Source organism: Sciurus carolinensis, chromosome 8 (assembly GCF_902686445.1).
Source record: "Sciurus carolinensis chromosome 8, mSciCar1.2, whole genome shotgun sequence".
In the NCBI taxonomy this organism is placed as follows: Eukaryota; Metazoa; Chordata; class Mammalia; order Rodentia; family Sciuridae; genus Sciurus; species Sciurus carolinensis.
The window spans coordinates 13,684,571-13,703,893 of record NC_062220.1 but is presented as its reverse complement, the minus strand read 5'-3'; the positions used below and the strand labels follow the sequence as shown (position 1 = coordinate 13,703,893).

At 38.2% G+C, this 19,323-nt stretch overlaps 1 protein-coding gene across 1 annotated transcript in view; it reads left to right on the top strand.

The window, feature by feature from the left end:
• The window catches only part of LOC124990625 (maltase-glucoamylase-like), a 188,821-nt gene that overhangs the window by 29,113 nt on the left and 140,385 nt on the right, over nucleotides 1–19,323 (top strand). The window contains 10 exon segments of the mRNA XM_047560811.1: nucleotides 1,178–1,349; nucleotides 2,474–2,590; nucleotides 8,197–8,351; nucleotides 9,415–9,499; nucleotides 10,256–10,312; nucleotides 10,828–10,952; nucleotides 14,930–15,018; nucleotides 15,920–15,969; nucleotides 16,406–16,573; nucleotides 19,086–19,238. Coding sequence (XP_047416767.1) covers nucleotides 1,178–1,349; nucleotides 2,474–2,590; nucleotides 8,197–8,351; nucleotides 9,415–9,499; nucleotides 10,256–10,312; nucleotides 10,828–10,952; nucleotides 14,930–15,018; nucleotides 15,920–15,969; nucleotides 16,406–16,573; nucleotides 19,086–19,238 — 1,171 coding nt within the window.

The window sequence follows — 19,323 nt, the reverse complement described above, 5'->3', positions numbered from 1 at the left end:
ACATGATCCGATTATGAGTCTTCTACATGCCCGGTGACACATACGTAGTACTTGTTAAAAGGCTACATGACAAATATGATTATTATCATTATTGAATGAATGAAGAAACTGCCTAGCACATAGGGAAGAAGGAATCAGATTAATATTTATGGAATATGTAAAATGAAAGAACAGTTGAGCAAATGAATGGAAAATTGGGAGAAAGGAAAACAAGAACTTACTCAAGGTCAAACGGCTAATGTGTTGCAAACATAAAACTTAGACCATTTTTTCTGATTCCAAAGCCCATAGATTTTCCTTTCTTACACTCTATATAGATAGGAGTACAGAGGGTTAGCTAACTTATATATCAGCGTGCTTTGGGGTTTTAGATTTTGGTACAGCAGCCTTCTGTGTTCTGTTCACTTTTATGTTGTATTAAGTTCTGTGATGAAGAAAAAGTATCAAGAATTTATTTGACTTGCTGTAACAGTAACAGGAGGAAACCAGACCAAAAGCACATTCATTAGTCTCATAAAAGCTTTAAATTATATGAACATTCTTAGATTTCTAATTTAAAGATATGGATAATATTACTTGTATTTAGTTATAAAAGTACACACAGGCATATATAATTTAAAATGTCTTTTATTATTACAAAAATAATTCTACAGTCTTTCTTCTTAAAAGAAGTTTAACTTCCAAAATACTATATCTAAGTCTATTTTTGTGTATGTCTGCAATCTCAAGATATGAAAGATTAGAGTATATGCATCTATGTAAAAATAAATTTCCCATTTGTTCTAGAAAAATTATATTATTTTCTTAATTTTTTTTTTTGTGGTGCTGGGGATTTGAACCCACAGCCTTGTGTTTATGAGGCAAGCACTCTACCAACTGAGCTACATCCCCAGTCCCTTATATTCTTTTCTTACTAGGTTTTTCAAGGTTGGTTTTGAAACTCTTGTGAATTATGGGGTTAATGATGTGCATAAAATTCCTTAAAATGAAATATAACAAAATATGAACATACTTAGTGGTGCAGATTGCTCCCAACAGCCACTCTAACCCTATTGTGTGAGAATGAGATGAGAATAATGGGGTATTTGTTTTTAATATCCTTGTTACCATTGCTGTATCCCCTGGGCTGAGACAAACTAAGATCACAGTGATGCCTTAAATCTCTCCCCCTTTCTAGAGCTGTCAAGACTGTGTTCCCTAATAAGAGAAGCCTCATCATAACCCGTTCTACCTTTGCGGGATCTGGCAAGTTTGCAGCCCATTGGTTAGGAGACAATGCAGCCACCTGGAATGACCTTCAGTGGTCCATCCCTGCCATGCTTGAGTTCAACCTTTTTGGTATTCCAATGGTGAGTCCCTGTTTCAAGCTCTTTCATAGATCTCAATCCCCAGGAAACCATATTCTAGAAAGTTTGAAACCATAAAGCTCCCTTCCCCTGCCTGCGGTGACCCAGGGAATTAATGGCTTAAGTGCCTGTGATTCATCAACATGACTCAAAAATCATGACTTCCTTTCCTTTATTGCTTTATGAAGTTAGAGAAAGATTGATATCTCCTGGACCATTTCTTTCTCTTAAAGTTTAACATACACACGGAAAAATACACCAATTCTTCAGTCCACAGCTGATCAGTATCACAAACTGAACACACTGGAGTACCCAGGTGAGGCAACATAACACTGGTAGCACGTAGAAGGCCTTGGCATTTTTTATTTGAATTCAATATATTTATTGAGCTTCTGCTGTGTCTAGGAGCTGAGCTAAGTATGCGTGGTAAGCACGGAGAGAAGCATAAATACAGTAAAAAAAGAACCTTCTCAAAGAGTTTATAGTTTTGTAGAAGGAGACATGTATATAATCGAATGGTTATGAGTAATAGGGACATGTGATCGGGAATTCTGAGAATGAGATTTATTAGTACTGGTAAGAGTGTGAGGGAGTCAGGGGAAAAAGTCAAGAGAAACTTCATGGAAAAGATGGTGCTTGATTTTCGCTTGAAAAGTGACTAATGATGGGAGAAACTTCAGAGAGATTGAGAACCACATACAGGCAAAAGCAGTATAAGGGGGAGTATTTGAAGTGACTGTAAGGATTGGAATGGGAAATTGTGCTGGAAAGGGATATTGGAACCAGGCTTTGAAGAGCTAATAGGATGAGAAGCAAGAAGCTCCTGAAGATTTTTGAATTTGTGAGTGACATGATCATAATAAGAAAAGTCTTAATAGTGTGGTAGCATAACAATTTTAGCAGTTTACTAGTTACAATTAATCAAAAAATTATTGTACCTACTTTAATAAAACAAGGAAACTGAGGCATAGAAAGGTTAAGTAACTCAGCCAATGTTATCCAGTAGTAAAGTGGACACGGATGCTAGTCAATGCTGATCAGCAAAAGGTCTTAACCAAGTTCAGCTGGGAATTCCTGGTAGCAAGGTCCCTGGAAGTGAGGTATCCATGCTGGCTATGTCTTTACAGGTGGGTGCAGACATATGTGGCTTTGCACTGGATGCCCCCGAGGAGCTCTGCAGGCGGTGGATGCAGCTGGGAGCATTTTATCCATTTTCCAGAAATCACAATGGCCGAGAATACAAGGTGAGGCTCGCAGGAAGTATAATTAAAATAAAATTGGCATATGTTAAGTGGCTCTGTCATATCCTGGCCCAGAAGCCTGCTGAGTTAACTTTTTACCTGGTACTTAGGCTAATTTGTGCAATTAACCAGGACCTGTGCCACAACACAAGATGCCCGATTGTCACAGGAAATGCCCCCACTCTTCAGGAAATGGAGAGTCTGTGAAGGTTTTCTTTTTTAATTTGTTCTTTCTAGATATATGTGACAGTACAGTGTATTTTGACACATTATATGTATATAGAATAAGTATAACTTGTTTCAGTTAGGATTCCACTATTGTGGTTGTACATGATGTGGAGTTACACTGGTTGTATATTCATATTATTGTGGCATTTGCAGGTAAATGGATGGAATTGGAGGATATCATGCTAAGTGAAATAAGCCAATCCCCAAATACCAAAGGCCAAATGTTTTCCCTGATAAGTGGATGGTGATACATAATGGGGGCAGGGGGTTGAGGGGAGAGAGAAGAATGGAGGAACTTTAGATAACATAGAGGGAAATGAGAGGGAGGAGGGGGTGGGGGTATGAAAGATGGTGGAATGAGACAGACATCAATACTATAGGTACATGTATGATTACATGAATGGTGTGAATCTACATCATGTACAACCACACAAATGAAAAGTTGTACCCCATTTGTGTACAATGAATCAAAATGCAGTCTGTAAAATTAAAAAACAAATAAATAAATTAAAAAAGGACAGGAAAATTATGTCCAATTCATTCTACTATCTTTCCTATTCCCATTCTCCCTCCCTTCCCTTCATTTCCCTTTGTCTAATCCAATGTACTTCTATTCTTCTCTAACCCCCTCTCCTTATTGTGAGTTAGCATCTGCATATCAGAGGGAACATTTGGCTTTTTTTTTTTTTTGGCGGGGGGATTGGCTTATTTCATTCAGCAAGATAGTCTCCAGTTCCATTCATTTACCAGCAAAGGCTATAATTTCATTTCTCTTTATGACTGAGTAATATTCTATTGTGTATATATGCCACATTTTCATTATTTGTTCATATGCTGAAGGACACTTAGGCTGATTCAATAGTTTAGCTCTTGTGAATTGAGATGCTATAGATATTGATGTCTCTGCATCACTGTAGTATATTGATTTTAAGTCCTTTGGGTATATACCGAGGAGTAGGATAACTGGGTCAAGTGGTGGTTCCATTCCAAGTTCTCTGAGGAATCTCCATACTGCTTTCCATAGTGGTTGCACCAATTTGGAGTCCCACCAGCAATGTATGAGTGAATCTTTCCCCCACATCCTCACCAACATTTACTGTTACGTTTATTTTTGATAATTGCCATTCTGACTGGAGTGAGATGAAATCTCAATGTAGTTTTAATTTTCACTTCTCTAATTGCTAGTGATAGTGAACAATTTTTCATATATTTGTTGACTGATCATATTTTTTCTGTGAAGTTATGGTCAGTTTCTTTGCCCATTTATTGATTGTGTTCTATGTACTTTTTGGTGTTAATTATTTTGAGTTCTTTATGTATCTTGGAGATTGATACTCTGAGGTGCAGGTGGCAAAGATTTTCTCTCATTCTGTAGGCTCTCTCTTCATGTTCTTGATTGTTTCCATTGCCGTGAAGAAACTTTTTAGTTTGATACTATCCCATTTATTAATTCTTGGTTTTACTTCTTGTGCTTTAGGAGTCTTGTTGAGGAATTTGGTTCCTAAGTCAACATGATTTGGGTCTACTTTTTCTTCTAGTAGGCACAGGTTCTCTAGTCTAATGCCTATGTCCCTGATCCACTTTGAGTTTAGTTTTGTGCAGGGTGAGAGATAGAGTTCTAATTTCATTTTTTTTAACATATGGATTTCCAGTTTTCCTAGCACCATTTATTGAAGAGGATATCCTTTCTCCAATGTATGTTTTTGTCACCTCTGTCTAGTATGAGTAACTGTATTTATGTGGGTTCGTCTCTGTGTCTCTGTTTTGAATCATTGGTCTTCTCTGTTTTGGGACCAATACCATGCCAATTTTACGATAGCTCTGTAGTATAATTTAACTGTATTGTAATGCCTCCTGCTTTGCTTTTCTTGCTAAGGGTTGCTTTGGCTATTCTGGACCTTATATTTCCAAATGAATTTCATGACTGCATTTTCTATTTCTGTGAAGAATGTCATTGAAATATTAATAGGAATTGAATTAAATCTGTATAGTGTTTTTGGCAGTATGACCATTTTGACAATATTAATTCTGCCTATCCAAGAACATGGAAGATCTTTCCATCTTTTAAGATCTTCTTCAATTTCTTTCTTTAAGGTCCTGTGATTTTCATTGTAGAGGTATTTCACTTCTTTTTTTTTTTTTACATTGACTCCCAAGTATTTATTTTTTTGAGTCTCTTGTGAATGAGATCATTTTCATAATTTCTCTTTTAGTTGATTTGTCAGTAATGTATAGGAACAGAATTGATTTATGGATGTATATCCTGCTACTTTGCTGAACTTATTTATTAGTTCTAGAAGTTTTACTGTGGGGTTTTTTCAGTCTTCTAAATATAGACTCATGTCATCTGCAAATAGGGATAGATTAAGCTCTTCTTTTCCTGTTCATATCCATTTAAATTCTTTGGTCTTGGGGTGGGGGGGAAGGGGAAAAAATAACAGAATGAATCAAACAACATTACCCTATGTAAATTTATGATTACACAAATGGTATGCCTTTACACCATGTACAAACAGAGAAACAACATGTATCCCATTTGTTTACAATAATAAAAATAAATAAATAAATAAATAAATTCTTTGGTCTTCCTAATTGCTCTGACTATAGTTTCAAGGACTATATTGAATAGAAGTGGTGAAAGAGGGCATCCTTGTCTTGTTCCAGTGTTTAGAGAGAATGCTTTCAATTTTTCTCCATTTAGACTGATGTTGGCCTAGGGTTTAGCATATATAGCTTTTACAATGTTGAGGTGTGTTCCTACTATGCCTAGTTTTTCTAGTGTTTTGAACATGAATGGATGTTGAATTTTGTCAAATACATTCTCTGCATTTATTGAGATCTTGTCTTTAATCTATTGATGTGATAAATTATGCTTATTGATTTCCTTGCATCCCTGGAATGAACCCCACTTGATCATGGTGCATTATCTTTTTAATATGTTTTTGTATGCAATTTGCCAACATTTATTAAGAATTTTTGCGTCTATGTTTATGAGAGATATTGGTCTGAAGTCTTCTTTCTTTGATGTATCTTTGTCTGGTTTTGGTATCAGGGTGATAACTAGCTTCATAGAATGAGTTTGGAAGGTTTCCCTCCTTTTATATTTCATGGAATAACTTGAGGAGGATTGGTGTTACTTCTACTTTGAAGATCTGGTAGAACTTGGCTGAGAAGCCAGCTGGTTATGGGCTTTCCTTAGTTGTCATCAATTTCAAGTATCCTCTTGATTCAATTTGGGTAGGTCATGTCTCATGAGTTTTTATTTTATTGGAGTATAGATTTTCAAAGTAGTTTCTGATTATCATCTGTATTTCAGTGGTGTTCATGAGGATAGTTTCTTTTTCATCATAAATTTAAGTAATTTGAGATTTCTCTCTCTTTTTCTTAATTAACTGAAGGGTTTGTCAATTTTCTTTATTTTTTAAAGAATCAACTTTTTGTTTCATTGATTAAAAATATTTTTTGTTTCAATTTCATTAATTTCAGCTCTGATTTTAATTATTGCCTGTCTTCTGCTTTTGGTGTTGATTGGTTCTTCTTTTTCTAGGACTTTGAGATATAAAGTTAAGTCATTTATTTGGTGACTTTCTATTCTTTTAATGAATGAGTTCAATGCAATGAACTTTCCACTTAGAAACACCTTCATGGTGTCCCAGAAATTTTGATAAGTTGTGTCACTATTCTCATTTACCTCTAAGTATTATTTCATCCTTGATTTCTTCAGCTATCTATTGGTCATTCAACAGTGTATTATTTACCATCCAGGTGTTAGAGTAGCTTCTATTTTTTATTTTATCACTAACTTCTAATTTCATTCTAATTTGATCTGATAAAATGCAAGGAATTATCTCTTTGTTTTACTAAGAGTTGCTTTGTGGTCTAAGGTATGGTCTATTTTAGAGGGAGGTCTATGTGATGCTGAGAAGAAAGTATGTACAGTTATTGAGAAAAAATAAATTTTAAAAACAGAAATTTAAACAAATTATAAAATACACTAAAATAAAGAAGAAGATCTTGGTGAAAAGTTAGGGAATTGTTTCTGTTGGAGTTCCAAATATTCTTCTCATGTGTGTTAGGTGGGGTTGCTGGAATATGATGCGAGAGTCCTTATGCAGAACTCCTGGGGGCGGAGTTTAGACTTGGTTAACCTCCAAGATTTTCCTTGGATTGGTCTGAAGATTTTAAATTGGCACACCTCCCAGGTAGCGCAGTTGCTGGGCCCGCTGGTAGACTGTCCCCCAGGAAAACCCCCTTGGTTTCACTCCTGCAGTGGAGGGGCCAATTCTTGTTCCCCTCAGACAAGTGTGAACTTGGTGTTTTTAGTACTCTTGGGTTCAGTCTCTGAACTCAGTCAATTCCTCGCCCTTCTGCTTTAGGGTTCTCAGCCTGGCCTGACTTTCCCAGCAGAACATTCAAGTGGCTGATCTTCACAAGCGACCATTCTGGAGGGGGAGTGGGGAAGCCGGGTGTTTTTCCCACCAGTTTTCCCCTTTGTAACCTCTCTCCACTTTTGATTTTCGTCTGGTCTCTTAGATACTCACTATGCCATGTTTTGTGGGTTTGCCAATCCTGTATTTTGGGTTAAGCACAGTTGTCAGGATCCAGATCCTCAGGCTGCTGTTCCCCCTGCCGGAGCTGCAGAATGTTTCCTTCCTCTGATTTCCCTGGTAGCTGGGGGAGACAGAGTTTCTTTTTCTTTTTATTCTTCCCTCCACACAATTTTGTTGTGCAAGACCCCTTTCAGGTTAGTCCTGCAGTGTCTTTGACCTGGTTTCTCCGTATCCATACACACCTCAGACCTCCTAAAATTGGGGGGTTCCTTTACTTGATGTGTTGCCACACTGTTTTAGTGCAGGGGTGTCACTGCTGGCCCCAGCAGCACTGGGGAATTTTTATTTTGTTATATCCAACCACCTGATTCCCTGATTTGCTTTGAATTTTCAGAGTTAATTCCCAGAAAAGTTCCCCCTCTCACGTTTTGATAAGTTGTTTTGAATTCTTAGCTTCACACAAGGGTGCAACCTGCAAAGTGACCTTCTCTAATCAGCCATTTTGAGGCTCCCCCTGTGAAGGTTTTCTTCCAAATGCCTGTACACTTTATGTATGTTACTTGTTTTGTAATGAGAAACAAATGGGAAAATATTTTGAAGTTGTATAAGTGGCAGTCTTTCAACAGAGCAATTCTAGGCTGAATGAGGGAGATGAGTTGCAAATTGCCATGGATACTTGTTGAATTGATGGTCGTTTGCCCAGCTTGCAATCTAGGCTTCAGCTCATTCAAGAAGGAAATTCCTCTTTGAGGTGAATTGGGTCTGGATTTCTTGGGTGTCAGTGCTGTTCTGTAGCCAGCCCACCCTTGCAAACCATGTTTTTCTTCCCAGGACCAGGATCCTGCCTCCTTTGGAGCTGACTCCTTGCTGATGAATTCCTCCAGGCACTACCTTAACATTCGCTATACTTTATTGCCTTACCTGTACACTCTCTTCTACCGTGCTCATAGCCGGGGGGACACAGTGGCCAGACCTCTTCTGCATGAGTAAGTTCTCCCAACTCGATGCAATGGTGTGTGTGTGTGTGTGTGTGTGTGTGTGTGTGTGTAAGTGTGTGTGTAACTGGAGTACCCAGTTGCTATTTGTAAGGTTATTGCAGCCTGGATGTTATCGTAGGATTAAATTTAAGTATTTTAGCTTGTTCCTTCTGGGAGAAAATGAGACCAAAAGTCATGGGACTTTGGGACTTTTCTTTGTTCTTTACCAGCTAACTCTATATCTTAGACATCATTTAATTCTTTCATTCTTAGTTTCTTTAGTCTTTTTTTTTACCCCCTGCAATGCTAGGGATCAAACTCAGGACCTTGCACATGCTAGGCAAGAATTTTTCCACTGAGTTACACTTCCAGCTCTATGAGGTCAGCACTATGGCATGACTCTGATTGTCTCTCCTGTAACTCACTGTGATGCTAGGACTCTGTTTGAGTTCCAGGAATAAGTTTGTAATTTGCAAGCAAATGAGAATATTATAAAGGATCTCTAAAATTTCATAATTCTTACTTGCCAGCCAATGAGCACCTCTGATTTAACTTTGCAAGTGGAAACTTTAGAACCTTTCCTTGTCAGAATACTTTTACCTCCTTTATGTGTGTGACAGGCATATATCTGAATTACTGTACGTCCATTTTAGGGGTGAATTTTTACAATCTTCTGGAATTTCCTGTTAAAAGGCATATTTTCTAAAAGTAAAATTTTGCATTATCTGTTTTTTTTTGTTCAGATCTAGTTTCCTCTTGATAGTCAGCTAAAGTTCCAATATATATTGGTTATTTTACTTATTTTTTAAAGGGGGATATGACAAATAGAATTACAGCCTGAGATCTGTCTAGCACAGCTATTAGAATAGGAATTTCTGTCCAATGTGAAGGAAGAATAAGAGAGTACAGGGGCTGGGGAAAGAGGATCCATCTGGGGCCACATGGGGGTGGAGTAGGTGTCTCAGAATAATTTTGGGTGTTTGCCAGGGCTGCCTGCATGCTTTGGATGCACTGGGGAGAGCTGCCAGGTGCATCGGCCCATATCTCAGCGATCTGTCTCCTTGGTGTCTAGGTTCTACGAGGACAGTGACACTTGGGATGTGCACCGGCAGTTTTTATGGGGCCCAGGCCTCCTCATCACTCCAGTTCTGGACGAGGCAAGTGTTCTCACTGAGACTGGTGGTCTCTACTTCTGTCCCTTTGTCCCCTCCAAACCCAGTTTTTTCTTTATTCCAAACTCATTTCCAATATTGGTGGCTGAGTCAGCCTTGAAGAGAGTGCTGGGATTCTGGAAGGCGGGATATCTGATACACACATTCCTCTCTAGAAGGTATTTTTTCTTGACCGAATTCTCAACCAAAGTAGAAGCATCTGCTGGCAACTGAGCTTTAGTAATGATCCTGTGGTGCATCAGATGGTCACCGCAGATTATTATTTGCTCTGTGATGTAGAGGCAGAATGGAGTAGTGACCAGCACACTGAAGTCGCACTGCTCAGGGTGTGATTAATGCTTCTATTACACAGTCTGTGTGATCTGGGGCAAGTTATTGTGCTGCTTTCTCATCTGTAATCAGAGGAAAATAATAGTACCTACAATTTGGTGTTGTAGGGAAGATTAAAGGAGATAATTCATGTAAAGCTGGAATTTTTTTCCACAGTACATATTTCTTCATCATAATTATTATTATTCTGAAAATGATCCCATTTGGGATGTTCCCCTTGGATTGCCAACTTATGGTTTCTATAATCTGCACTAGGGGAAAGGCAGAAGAAAGCATAATTTAAAAAAGGAAAAAGAAAGACCGGAATGCCCTGTCTGCATGTGGTTTAGAGGTCCACTAAACAATGCTAGGAAACATATTTTATCCCCTCAGAGGCTGAGTCATGAAGGACAATATTTGTTTTAATTTTAGGGTGCAGAGAAAGTAATGGCATATGTGCCTGATGCCATCTGGTACGACTATGAGACTGTAAGTAACTTGGACTTAAACTTCTTAAGACCACAGCTGCAGCTGTATAAACAAGATGACTTCTCAGACACATCCATCCATTCACTAAATAATATTTCTGTAGTGTTTTCCATAATTTCACAGGAGAGCCTGCATAACATTAGTCATGAGAGAATCTGAAAAAAATTACTTTCATTCAACAATAAGATAAAGACTCAAATGGTGTCTCATGATCAAATATTGAAGAGACTGATGGGCAGTTTGAGTCTGATCAGGAATTAGATTCTTGTTCAGAACTATCAGGTCATATAATATAGAATGAGTAGCCTCAGCATGGAACAAACATTCTCACAAACCCTCAACTGACCATGAAGCATGTTGCTCTAATTTTTTTCTTTCCCTGTTTTGATTGCCTGAATGCACAGTGACAGCTAAATGGAAAAGGGAGAATGTGGATAGAGAACTCAGCACGTGGGTGATCAGTGCAGGGCCGTGTGCTGTAAGGCCAATGTGTCTGATTTGTCTGCCTGCCTCAGGGGGGCCAATTGAGATGGAGGAAGCAAAAAGTTGAGATGGAAATTCCTGGAGACAAAATCGGACTTCACCTTCGAGGAGGCTATATCTTCCCCACACAACAGCCAAGTACCACGACTGTGGCCAGGTATGGCGTGGCTGGGAATGTCCTCAAAGGGAAGGCTGACAAAGCCGGACTCTTCTGTCACCATATGTTGACTAGAGGATGCTGAAGCGCAGAATGGAGTGAGGAAGTAAGGGTCCTGAGCTGCATGTGTGCCTGTGCGTCTGACTTTGAGGGGACATTAAAGTCTGTCCTTGGCGTTCCCTTGACCTCTTCTCAAGAGCTGCACCCTGAAGGAATTTGAAAGCTCTTATTCCTGTCTCTTCTTAAATTTCTCTAAACACACTGGCAACTAGGGTGGTCAGCTTTCCTGGGATTTTGAGGTTTTATCATTGAAAATCTCACGTCTTGAGAAAACTCATTTCAGGGCAGGTCAGATCAGCTGGTCACCCTGCCTGCCTTGGCCTGACCGTCTATGCAAGGTTCCAGGTCTTGCATCATTCATTATCTCTTATAGTTTTGGGATCCTTTGTCCATCCTCCTATAACCTTGACTTCCTGTTACTTTCTCCTATGGAGCCGTTTCTTTCTTGGTTCAAAACTGTGTTCAAAAACTCCCTCCTTCTATAAATCTCAAGTTTCCCATGTTGTTGATTTTTCTGCTTTACTTTTTTGATTCCAAAAGTATAGACTTCATCCATACTAAAGAGATGCACAAATATACTGTGCCCCTGAAAGTATTAACTTATTTGTTTTTAATAATCTGTGAGTTCTTTAGAGGTGACAAACCTGTCTTTTTCTTTTTTTAATTTGTTATTTCTAGATATACATGCCAAAAGAGTGACATATTGTACATAGATGGAGTATGACTTATCCTGATTAGGATCCTATTCTTATGGTTGTACATGATGTGGAGTTTCACTGGTGGTATTTTCATATATGAACATAGGAAAGTAATGTCTATTCATTCTACTATCTTTCCTATTCCATTCCCCTCTTCCTTTCATTACTCTTTGTCTACCAGTGAATCTCTGTTCTTCCATCCCCCACCCCACATACTGTGTGTTAGCATCCGCATATCAGAGAGAATATTTGGCCTTTAACTCTGTCTTTTTCTTTGAACCTCCTTTACTACCTTAATTTTTAAAATTATAAATTTTTAATGAAAATATGCCTAAATCCAACACCAGTTGTTTTTGTTTTTCTAATTGTTCAGCTTCAGGCTGTTCTCCACATTGGTACCAGAATTCTTTCTCACATGACACTCTTACTTGTTGCATTCCTGCTTGAAGTCTGAACCTTTCACTAAGAGGTTGCTTAAGCCCATTATAGTCTGATTCCAAGTTAACCTTGACAACTATATCTCCTGCTATACTTTAGTATACATACAGAGCAACCATATCCAGAACATGCTATTCCACAAACACAACTCATCTATTTTGTTGCATTTGGATTTCGGTACTTAATGCCCTTTCCAGCAGGCCCAGGGCCTCCAGCATGCTAGGCAAGCAGTTTATTACTGAGCATACACCCAGTCACTAGGTATATATTATTTTTTGTCTTCGTTGTTTTTATTAGAGCATTATAGTTACACATAGTAGGCAGGTTCGTTTTGACAAAATCATACATGCATGGAAAGTGATTTATTCCATTTCAGTCCCAATTTCCCCACTTTTCCTCGCCTACTCCTTCCTTCTGTTCTCTTTCTTCTACACTACTGGTCTTCCTTTTGCTCTTTCGTTTATTTATTTATTTATTTTTGATTAGTGCTTTCTTCGTGTACATAAATGTGGAATACCCTGTAGTATACTCACATATTTACATAGTGTGATTTTGTTGAATTCATTCCACATCGCCTCCCTTTACCCTTCTCTCTTCCCTCCCTCTCAATCTCCTTTTACTCCACTGATCTTCCCTATATCTTTATAATATCTGATTTTCCCCCTGCCCTTTGTCCCCTTCTTTTCCTCTAGCTTCCACATATGATGGAAAACAAACATTCAACCCTTGATTTTCTGAGTCCAACTTATTTCACTTAGCATGACGTTTTCCATTTTTATCCATTTACAGTAAAGGCCATAATTTCATTCCTCTCTATGGCCAAGTAAACCTCCATTGTGTATATATGACACACTTTCTTGATCTACTCATCTATTGATGGGCATCTGGGTTGGTTGCAAAATCTGGCTCTTTTAAATTGTACAGCTATAAACATTGAGGTGACCATATCACTACAGTATGCTGATTTTAATTATTTTGGATAAATAACAGGGAGAGTGAGATAGTTGGATCATATGGTGGTTCCATTCCTAATTTTTTGAGAAATCTCCAAGCTGCTTTCCATAGTGTTTATGCTAATTTGCAGTTCCACCAACCATGAGTGTATCTTTTTCCCCACATCTTTGTCAGCATTTATTATTTGTATTCTTACATTTTTAATGATCCAAGATAACCTCAGATTTCATCTACAGATAATCTTTTCTCCACCTCTTTTGGCAAAGGGAATGGGACCACTTCTGACTTTCAAATTTTAAAAAAATATTTTTTGCTCCTTGAAGATTTTTTCTTTCCTCCTAAATATTGTTATATATTTCAACCATAGTCATTTCATTCTCTATTTGAAAGTTCTTTTAGCTGAATTCCTCTGGGGAATAAAATTCATAGTTAATTATTTCTTCTCACAACTTAATGCTGACTTATTACTTTGAGTATTTAGTTCCCAAATCTTGAGGTCACAGATGTGTGTCATTCCTCCAGAGGTGAATTGACTTCTCTTTGGTTGAAAGCCGGTTAGACTATGGTCAGCTGGGTATCATGTTACTTCCCCTTCTAACATCTGGCTTTGTATGGGAATTGAAGGTTTCATACCTCTACCTTAGACTACCAGTCAGTGACCCAGTATTAGACCTATTAGTCATTGGCCCCAGAGAAATTCTTCTTTTTGGGTACCCTTGTGAATTTAGCTCATTGTGTTATGTTGTCATTTTTGTCTCTCGTATATATCCTTTGTTTTCCAACAGGCACAGCAATATTTCCTAATAGGAACGTGTGTTGTAATTTATCTAGGGTCAAGTAATATTTTAGTGTGCAGGTCCTCTAAATGATCTAGTCCACCATCCTTCTGGAAGCATCATCCTGGACTCCTCTAGGGTCTCACTCTTTGTGTCACTGATCATTTTCTGCTTTGGTTATTTGGTGACTGTGTCCAATCTTTCTTATAAAATGAAAGGTCAAAGAGGAGGTCATAAGGAGGGATTTATTCTCCTAGATTAGCAAGGATATCCCAATACTTGCACTGTGAATGAAAGCAGGTGATTCTGTTGATCAGAGAACCTGACTTGTGCATTGGGCTGAAGCGTGAAAGAACACACCAGGAACATGAGACCAGCGAGGGGCACATGAGAAGCCACAGAGATGGAGTCCAGAGGTGTGGCAACATGAGGAGATGCCCCATGAAATGCTTTCTTTCTTCCCCTTTCTGTACATCCAGAACTTGCACCATTTCTTTGAGCATTGTTTTATGTTTTCTGTTCTAAATTATAAGGCAGATAATTGGAATGTTTTGTTTTTCTCTCTAAACAAAATAATAGTAAGTAATCAAATAAGGGAGGTTTCCTTAATATAAATGGACATTATTGTGTTTTTGCTTCCTGAGATAGTCAGGGAAGAGCATATCTCACATCCATTTCTGTAAGTTTCTGTAAGTTTCATCTCTAAAATGACCTGACTGTAATATTATTGTCTAGAATTTCTTTCTCCTTTAGTAATATGTATGCTAAGTAATAGTTGTAGTCACTGGCTTTATTATAGCTATTGCAGTGATTCTGATGTTTAAATTATTGTCTCTCACATAGATGTTTAATGATAATATTTGGGATATCTCTATCTCCTATGACATTATTGATACTAAAGAAAGAATCACCTTCTAATTTGTCCTTTGTTTCAGAAGGAAAGCAGAACCATCTATTGCTAGTACCTTTTCCCACTGAAATTTTAAGGGACCATTTGGCAGAATTCTTTGTGCCCTGATCTTTTTGTATTACCTAACTCTGTTTCCCATAGCCGACGGAACCCTCTTGGACTCATCATTGCCCTGAATGAGAACAAAGAAGCAACGGGAGAACTTTTCTGGGATGATGGGGAAACAAAAGGTGAGCCTCTTATGAGAATGTGCTATTTCCATTCCTGCATCTTTGACTCATTGGTTCTTACTCCTGCTGGTCATTCTAGTTGGGGGAGAGGGACTTGAATCACAAGGCACAGTAAGAAAAGTCACTTGAAATAAGAGTTTTATTTTTGTTTGCACTGTTCAGAGGTAGTATAGATGAACCATACTTGGAAGGGAAACCTGTCTCTCTCACAACTGTCCCTTTGGTCAGTGATCCATAATAAGATGCTCATTTATTATCAGTAGACACCTGGAAGACATGGTCATGGTCTTCCTGTAATTTATTCCTTATATGAAGATCCTCTTCCAATATATTTATAAACAAATGCTGATGATATCAAAAGCATATTCCTGTCAATGTGGCAGTAAGAATATACTGTGTATATCTTGCTTTGCTTTATAACAATATTTTTTCTCACAGGATGCTAACAATTTTTGGTGTGGTAGCTTAGGAAGTAGATTCCCATAAGCATACGGAAAAGATGGAACCAATCCTTACACACTGTTGGTGGAATTATAAATTGGTACATCTATTATGGAAAACAGTGTAGAAATTCCTCAAAATATTAACAATGAAACTACAGTATGATCCAGAATCCCATTTCTGGATACATATTCAAGAGAAATGAAATCAGTATGTTAAAGAGATAGGTGCATACACATGTTCACTGAAGCACTACTCATAATAACTAAGATATGGAAACAGTGTAAGTGTCCACTGATAGATGAATGGATAAAGAAGTTGTGGCACTTACCTACCATGGAATATTATTCAGTTGTAAAAAGGAAGTAAATCTTATCATTTGTGGCATCAACACTTAGCTATAAAAGAGATTTTTTTGGGGGGAGCAGACCAGTCTGACTTTTCTCTTTTCTGCTTTTAGATACTGTGGTCAATAAACTTTATCTATTATGTGAATTTTCTGCAACCCAAGTGAGTATACTTTCAGGAATCTTAGGTGTGAGCTTTTGTCTTCCACCAGCACGTATGTGCTTGGTTTGTGTGTAATTGTATTTTTAACTCCATTTGAATTTATGACTACAGGGTGAACACATTTCCAGGAATCACTTAACTACCAATAATTGCAACATAAATAATATCAAAAGGAGGCAGTGCTATTGAGAAGTCAAAGCAGTGAGCGTTTTTCAATAATGTTTTCCAAAATGTTTGTGTGTTTGTGTTCCTGAAGTCTCCCCTCCCCCAGATTTTATTAAACATGTTTGTAGTCATTGAGTATGCATCAGTAGAGATAACTAAGGAACATTCGGACCAGTAGGGAGCTTCTGGTCTAGGATGGAACATTTGAGTGACTAGAGAATCTGTGTATTACAGGCATAGCTTTGCTTCATTGTGTTATTTTGATTTTCAGAACCGCCTGGATGTGAAGATTTCACAATCAACCTACAAGGACCCTAATAATTTAGCATTTCAGGAGATTAAAATCTTTGGGACACAGGAACCCAGCAACATTACAGTGAAACACAATGGTGTCCTGAGTCAGACTTCTCCCAAGGTCACATATGATGCTAGCCTGAAGGTAAAAATCCATTTACTGAGGTTGTTATTTCCAGAATTCTTCATAGTATCTTGGTGATTCTTCTTGCCAAGATTGCGTGGATTCCTGAACGACCAGAACACTGTGGAGCCTGTGGTGGGAAGTCAGAGGGCTGGGAGCAGAAGTGATGATGAGGTGATGGGCAGAGCTAGTAAAGACAGGGAGGGTCTGGTGAGCAGGGATAAGATAATATGGTCTTTCTATGGTCTCACTTTCCTTGCCCCTCTGAGTTCTCTGTCTCACTGGCATCACTTTGAAAGATGTAGTTACAGTGGACACAAGGAGAGAGAAGTAGAATAGGTCGGAGGAAAGGGAAAGATGAAGAGGATATCTGATGCTGAAAGGTAAAAGTGGGAGGTAGGAGTCCCATGAATTCAAATATTGAAGTTCCCACTTTTTAAAAAATTTGTAGGGATGAATGGAATCGCCCTCTAACATATACATTCTCAAACACCACTCAAGGACTAGAACTTTGATGATACTCTTTAATGAATACTTCTTTGGTTAGATGATAATAATAAAATAATGTCTCATTCGTTGTGATGAGACCTGGCCATCCTGTGCAGCCTGTAATTATTTCCTCTGATGCCTAATGTTATAAGGAATGCTTTCTCCAATTGGTCCTGACCATGGGGACTGTTGGTCCTTCTGGCATTGAGCTGCCAGGTAAACATGATTTATGAGGGACCTTTCAAATTTGGGGAAATAAGTCTACTAATAAGTCTACTATCATGACATATAAATGACATCTGACATTTTGTCCTGACAACACTTATTGAGAATGCATTCATTATAAAGTTAGAAGTAAATAGTTTATCATTTGTGTATATGGCAAAGTGGAAGTCATGTGAAGGATGCATATGTGAAAACAAGCTCACTCCATGTTTGCCAAGAAAGCTTATTAACATAAGACAAAAGAAACTCTTTATTTAGTTTGAATGTGGGTGCTAAGGAGACACAGTTTATACACAAGAAATAATTGGGCAGGGGATTGGCAACCAAAATGAACTTATGGCAAGTTTTAGCTTGTATCTTAATTCAAGTTCAAAGCTTACTGCAATAGTTCAATCAAGTTTTGTGAAGACTGGTCCAGTGCTGGGTTGTGAAAGACAGTGTATTATGTAGGAATTTATCAACTGCAAATTACAGAAAACAAAAATTGTAACAAATTGAATTTCCCCCTTCTGCAACAAGTAGTTTAGAAGGTTGAGAGTTGTTGGCATTGGTTCAATGGCTGGAGTTTGTCAGAGTCCAGGTCTCTTCTTCTCTTGGGGCTGGAAGTGATTGCTGAGTTCCTGTCACTATAGACCTATGGTGGGACATATTAGGGGAAAAATGGCAAGCCAAAGGAAGATGTAAGGTGAAGAGGCAGTCCTTTAAATCAAGGAAGAAAGCCTGAATGAGGAACTTCCAGTGAACTTGAACTTAGCATTTTATAGCCATGACTATGCTACATTGATCCTTCTCTTGGGAACTTAGGATTTCTACACTGAAATAGGAAAAAGGGACTATTTTCCATAAGGAAGGCAACTAGCAGAGTATTCCACAAATGGCCATCATTTTCCTGGAAAGAACATTTGTCTAGTTAACACATTCCAAGTTGAAATAGCAAAATAAGATAACTCCAGAATGAGAATAGTCCTCAAGTATCAGTCTGTGAATTTTGTATAACTCACAATGCTTGGCTTCACTCTTGGAAGGAGGAGTAACACTGATTTTGGAGTGCCAAAATGAGAAGGTCATTTTGTTTAATTCTCTCATACAGTCTTACAGTGATCTTTAAATCTAGGCATTCTTGAGATGGAGTTTAGGGTAGGATTAGTAGGACAGGGATATTCAAGATGATTTGGATTGGGAGACTGGGAGAAAGATGATAATCTTTGAAATGTGATCTTATTGCTCAGGACAAATGAGAACAATAACATTAACTTTGGAAAGTACTATTTAAATAAGAGAAAAATGTAAGAACAATATAGAGAAAAATGTTAACTATTTTACATGGTAAGTGGGATCACCTCTGCCCCAAATTTCATATTTTGGACATCTGGGCTTGGAGAAATGAAAAGACTGGGATGTTAGAAATAAAAGGAAATGTAATGATTTTCCCAATTTATCAATTTTGCCGTTGGTACAACTGAGATCCAAAGAATGGAAATAATTCTTCAAAGATTCCCAATGAAGAATGGGAATGAGAATCTGGGCCATATGATTCTTATTGCTCTGTTGCTTTCCAACCCACTAGTCCAATGGGTTTTATTTGATGTCACTGTTTCCACAACCTAAGGCACGGCATTTTGATAGAGTAGTGACATTTGCCACATTGCTACTGAATATTTCCCTTCCATTTATATAGCTCTCTCCATCTGAACTACATTCAAATGTTCCCTGGATTGTTGAAAGTCTGGTCTGACGTCCATATGTTACTAAAAATATTTGGCTCTTGCCAGGCCTTTGTCCTGAGGACACATCTCCTGTGTATTCTCTACTTCTTCAGGTTGCCATCATCAGCGAGATCAGTCTTGTCCTTGGAGAGGAATACACAGTGGAGTGGGACATAATCATCAGGGACGAAGAAAAAATAGACTGCTACCCTGATGAGCATGGTGCTTCTGAAGAAAACTGCATTGCCCGTGGCTGCGCCTGGGAGGTAACCAGCTGAGCTGTTGATGGACACCAGACCTTTTCCACTCAGGCTGCAAGTTCATGAGCAGAGTACCAGTACCCATGTGCCT